General features: G+C 52.5%; 1 protein-coding gene across 1 annotated transcript in view; it reads right to left on the reverse strand.

Moving 5' to 3' along the window:
- The window catches only part of LOC121857084 (cell surface glycoprotein 1-like), a gene marked incomplete at its 5' end in the record, with an annotated part of 77,891 nt that extends 72,151 nt beyond the window's left edge, over positions 1-5,740 (reverse strand). Inside the window, 1 exon segment of the mRNA XM_042352938.1 lies at positions 5,543-5,740. Within this exon segment, the coding sequence (XP_042208872.1) occupies positions 5,543-5,740 (198 nt within the window).
- Positions 5,741-6,000: the final 260 nt, after the last annotated feature.

Below are 6,000 nucleotides of genomic sequence, written 5' to 3' on the forward strand. Positions count from 1 at the left end.
GTGAGGTCAAAATAACAGGACGGCCAAAGACATCTAGGCGCAGTAATTGGCACTGCGGACTTCAAGACAGAGTACGTGGCGGAAAGGTGAATGAGTGGGTTAGTGAAATCCAAGCTCTGTCTGAGATTGCTAACAGAGCCACATGCGGAACTACCTGATTACCATCCCTGAGATCGGACCCCTCCTCCACCCTCTGGAAGAAGCTATCAGTGTCAAGTTCATTCCCAAACTAGTGAAACACCCTGACTTAACCCCAGCAGAAAGAGCACTTCTTGCACTTCCACCAAGACTGGGAGGGATGGGACTAACTAATCAGGAGATTGCCTACTGAACATCAAAATTCACTTAACCTCACGGCAGCCCTCACGGACACATAATAGCCCAGAATGCAACAGGGAAGTGGATACCAGCGAAGTAAATAAGATTCGTAGGTCCATTACGACAGATCGACAGCACTGCCAAAATGAAAAGTTGCAGCAACGATTGCTGCAGGTTCGAAAATTTGAAAAAAAGTAGCTATAGCGCAGGAGGTGGGCACCTCGAACTGGTTAACTACGTTACCGATAAGGACAAATGGTTTCAATCTCAACAAACAGAATTTACAGATGCCATTGCTCTCAAGTGCACGGTAGGCCAGTAGAAGGTTTGCCCTCCCACTGCCTGTGTAATCTCTTCTATGACGTCGATCACGCCATGGTATGCAAGAAAGGGGGCTTCATATGCATTGAGGCATGACGAAGTAAGGGATCTCACAGCAAATATGCTGAGGGAAATCAGTCGTGATGTCAGGGTAGAACCGACCCTCCTTCCATTGGACAGTGAGTATTTCCAACATAGGACTCCAAACACATCCAACGAAGCCCGTGTTGACGTCAGTGCTCGAGGATTCTGGACGAGGGGACAGCGAGCCTTCTTCGCCATCAGGATTTTTTATCCAATGGCCGCATGTCACTGTAACTTAGCTCTCGATGCTGCACACAGGAGGAACGAGAACAAGATAAGGGCAGCCCAGAAGTTATGTTACAGCCTGGATGAGATGTCGACTGTCCTTCTCTCTCCTTAGGTCTGCTTTGCTCTGCCTCAGGGGAACGAGAGCATCGGCCCCAAAGCCGACAACAGTTGCAGTCACTGAATGCGGCATAGATCTTTGGCTCAACTAACTCAACACAGTCAGGGTAGCTACTTATGTATTAGGATATTTAATTTTAAGGTAATAAAATGGCGGCAAAGGTGTGGCTATTGGGGGAGGCTGGAGGCCATGGGATATAAAAAAAAAGTGGTGGTTACAGTAGTAGTGGTAGTTGCGACACACACGACCGTGATACTTAACACTATAATGTCACACACAGTCAATCATGATAGTTCTGGGCCGCTTGATCCAGCGCGCACACGCGCACACGCGCACACACACACACACACACATACAGAACAAGACAGTAATGCTCACAAAGCCACACCACGACTGCTACTATCACCACTACGACCACAAAAACTTACAACATACTGGAGAAATTGAGCAATGTTGATATTGGAATGTGTAAACCTTCTGGTCGACCCACTGAGTGACTCGCCTGAGCTACTTGTATATATATGCAAGTGTAAACCCCCGAACCATTAGACCCCTGAACCATCGAACCTCTGAACCATCGAACCACCGAACCCCGGAACCATCGAATCCGGAACCATCGAACCCCTGAACCACCAGACCACCGAATCCGGAACCATCAGACCCTGAACCACCAAATCACTGAATTCCTTAACCACTTTTCTAGTGTGAAATGTAGTACTGGCGTGACACTAGTTGACGTGACACTGGTTGACGTGACACTGGCTGACGTGACACTGGCTAACGCGACACTCGATAACGTGACACTGATAGACCTGACACTGGCTGACGTGAGACTGGCTAACGTGAGACTGGCTAACGTGATACTGGCTAACCTGACATTGGCTGACGTGACACTAGCTGACAAGTGGAGTAAATGTGATCCATTGAGGAGGTGATTTTATTAATGTGTTTTAATACAACCATGACTGATACCTCCTCTGCTCCTACACTAATACAGTACACGGTGTGGGCTACACTAGGGTGACGTAGTGTGGGCTACACTAGGGTAATACATGTGGGGGCTACACTAGGGTGACAGGTGTGGGCTACACTAGGGTAATCATTGTGGGCTACACTAGGGTAATACATGTGTGGGCTACACTAGGGTATACATGTGGGCTACACTAGGGTGACGCAGGTGTGGGCTACACTGGGTAATACATGTGTGGGCTACACTAGGGTGACGCAGGTGTGGGCTACACTAGGGTAATATGTGGGCTACACTAGGGTAATACATGTGGGCTACACTAGGGTAATACATGTGTGGGCTACACTAGTGACTACAGGTGTGGGCTACACTAGGGTAATACATGTGTGGGCTACACTAGAATGACACAGGTGTGGGCTACACTAGGGTAATACATGTGTGGGCTACACTAGGGTGACGCAGGTGTGGGCTACACTAGGGTATACATGTGTGGCTACACTAGGGTGACAGGTGTGGGCTACACTCGGGTAATACATGTGGGCTACACTAGGGTGCCAGGTGTGGGCTACACTAGGGTAATACATGTGTGGGCTACACTAGGGTGACGCAGGTGTGGGCTACATAAGGTAATACATGTGTGGGCTACACTAGGGTGACGCAGGTGTGGGCTACACTAGGGTAACTACATGTGTGGGCTACACTAGGGTGACGCAGGTGTGGGCTACACTAGGGTAATACATGTGTGGGCTACACTAGGGTAATACATGTGGGCTACACTAGGTGACGCAGGTGTGGGCTACACTAGGGTAATACATGTGTGGGCTACACTAGGGTGACGCAGGTGTGGGCTACTAGGGTAATACATGTGTGGGCTACACTAGGGTGACGCAGGTGTGGGCTACACTAGGGTAATACATGTGTGGGCTACACTGAGGTTGACGCAGGTGTGGGCTACACTAGGGTAATACATGTGGGCTACACTTGGGTGACGCAGGTGTGGGCTACACTAGGGTAATACATGTGGGCTACACTAGGGTGACGCAGGTGTGGGCTACACTAGGGTAATACATGTGTGGGCTACACTAGGGTGACGCAGGTGTGGGCTACACTAGGGTAATACATGTGTGGGCTACACTAGGGTGACGCAGGTGTGGGCTACACTAGGGTGACTCATGTGTGGGCTACACTAGGGTGACGCAGGTGTGGGCACACTAGGGTAATACATGTGTGGGCTCACTAGGGTGACGCAGGTGTGGGCTACACTAGGGTAATACATTGTGGGCTACACAGGGTGACGCAGGTGTGGGCTCCGGGTAACACATGTGGGCTACACTAGGGTGACGCAGGTGTGGGCTACACTAGGTGGCTACATGTGTGGGCTACACTAGGGTGACGCAGGTGTGGGCTACACAGGGTAATACATGTGTGGGCTACACTAGGGTGGCAGGTGTGGGCTACACTAGGGTGACTACATGTGTGGGCTACACTAGGGTGACGCAGGTGTGGGCTACACTAGGGGTAATACATGTGTGGGCTACACTAGGGTGACGCAGGTGTGGGCTACACTAGGGTAATCACATGTGGGCTACACTAGGGTGACGCAGGTGTGGGCTACACTAGGGTAATACATGTGTGGGCTACACTTGGGTGACGCAGGTGTGGGCTACACTAGGATGTCACATGTGTGGCTACACTTGGGTGACGCAGGTGTGGGCTACACTAGGGTGACGCAGGTGTGGGCTACACTAGGGTGACGCAGGTGTGGGCTACACTAGGTGACGCAGGTGTGGGCTACACTAGGGTTTCGCAGGTGTGGGCTACACTAGGGTGACATGTGTGGGCTACACTAGGGTGACGCAGGTGTGGGCTACACTAGGGTGACGCAGGTGTGGGCTACACTAGGGTGACGCAGGTGTGGGCTACACTAGGGTGATACATGTGTGGGCTACACTAGGGTGACACAGGTGTGGGCTACACTAGGGTGATACATGTGTGGGCTACACTAGGGTGACGCAGGTGTGGGCTACTAGGGTGACGCAAGTGTGGGCTACGCTAGGGTGACGCAGGTGTGGGCTACACTAGGGTGACGCAGGTGTGGGCTACTAGGGTTGACGCAGGTGTGGGCTACACTAGGGTGATACATGTGTGGGCTACACTAGGTTTGACGCAGGTGTGGGCTACACTAGGGTGATACATGTGTGGGCTACACTAGGGTAATACATGTGTGGGCTACACTAGGGTGATACATGTGTTGGCTACACTAGGGTGACGCAGGTGTGGGCTACACTAGGTAATACATGTGTGGCTACACTAGGGTGACGCAGGTGTGGGCTACACTAGGGTAATACATGTGGGCTACACTAGGGTGATGCAGGTGTGGGTTACACTAGGGTGACACAGGTGTGGGCTACAGTAGGTGACGCAGGTGTGGGCTACACTAGGGTGATACATGTGTGGGCTACACTAGGGTGACGCAAGTGTGGGCTACACAAGGGTGATACATGTGTGGGCTACACTAGGGTGATACATGTGGGCTACACAGGGTGACGCAGGTGTGGGCTACACTAGGGTGATACATGTGGGCTACACTAGGGTGATGCAGGTGTGGGCTACACTAGGGTGACACAGGTGTGGACACTAGGGTGACGCAGGTGTGGGCTACACTAGGATGACACAGGTGTGGGCTACACTAGGGTGACGCAGGTGTGGGCTACAGTAGAGAGACATTGTGTGGGCTACACTAGGGTGACACGCGTGTGGGCTACACTAGGGCTCAGGTGTGGGCTACACTAGGGTGACACAGGTGTGGGCTACACTAGGGTGACGCAGGTGTGGGCTACACTAGGGTGACAGGTGTGGGCTACAGTGGGGTGACACAGGTGTGGGATACACTAGGGTGACTCAGGTATGGGCTACACTAGGGTGACGCAGGTGTGGGCTATAGGGTGACGCAGGTGTGGGCTACACTAGGGTGACAGGTGTGGGCTACAGTAGGGTGACACAGGTGGGCTACACTAGGGTGACTCAGGTATGGGCTACACTAGGGTGACGCAGGTGTGGGCTACACTAGGGTGACGTGGGTATGGGCTACACTGGGGTACGGGTGTGGGCTACACTAGGGTGATGCAGGTGTGGGCTACACTAGGGTGACACAGGTGTGGGCTACTAGGGTGACGCAGGTGTGGGCTACACTAGGGCAGGTGTGGGCTACAGTAGGGTGACACAGGTGTGGGCTACACTAGGGTGACTCAGGTATGGGCTACACTAGGTTGGCAGGGTGTGGGCTACACTAGGGTGACACAGGTATGGGCTACACTAGGGTGACGCAGGTGTGGGCTACACTACAGTGACACAGGTGTGGGTTACACTAGGGTGATGCAGGTGTGGGCTACACTAGGGTGACGCAGGTGTGGGCTACACTAGGTTTGACACAGGTGTAGGCTACACTAGGGTGACACAGGTATGGGCCAAGCAACACGTTAGGTGGGGTGAGAGACAGGACTTACCAGCCTCGGTGGCGCCCATGCGTGAGAGGACGTCGGTGATGCCCGTCACTTTAGTACGGTCGTCTAGGAAGCTGCGTCCCTCCTTCATGGTGTCGTCGTCCTCAGTGATATGCTCTGCTCCGCTTTTGGTGACGTGGAAGGTCGTCCCTGACGACTGATCGACGGTGGCGCTGGAAGAGGAGTGAACCACACGAGAACCTGCGGCAGGAGAGGGAGGGGAGAGAGAAGTAGGGATTAGTTAGGTGGCCGTGTACTGAGGACCAACATTATACAAAGGTTCGTATGTCTGACGGCCTCACTATCAAGATATCCCCACCAGTACTATAATGGCGTCGAAACTTCCCGAAGACGGTAACTTTTATTTATGTTCAGTTATTGGAGGAGAGAAAATGTGAAATGAACCTTTGGTAATGTGATCCACTGCTGGTCTAACACAAGGCGCCCGTGTGTGTGTGTCG

Source organism: Homarus americanus, unplaced genomic scaffold (genome assembly GCF_018991925.1).
Source record: "Homarus americanus isolate GMGI-L3 unplaced genomic scaffold, GMGI_Hamer_2.0 scaffold20465, whole genome shotgun sequence".
In the NCBI taxonomy this organism is placed as follows: domain Eukaryota; kingdom Metazoa; phylum Arthropoda; class Malacostraca; order Decapoda; family Nephropidae; genus Homarus; species Homarus americanus.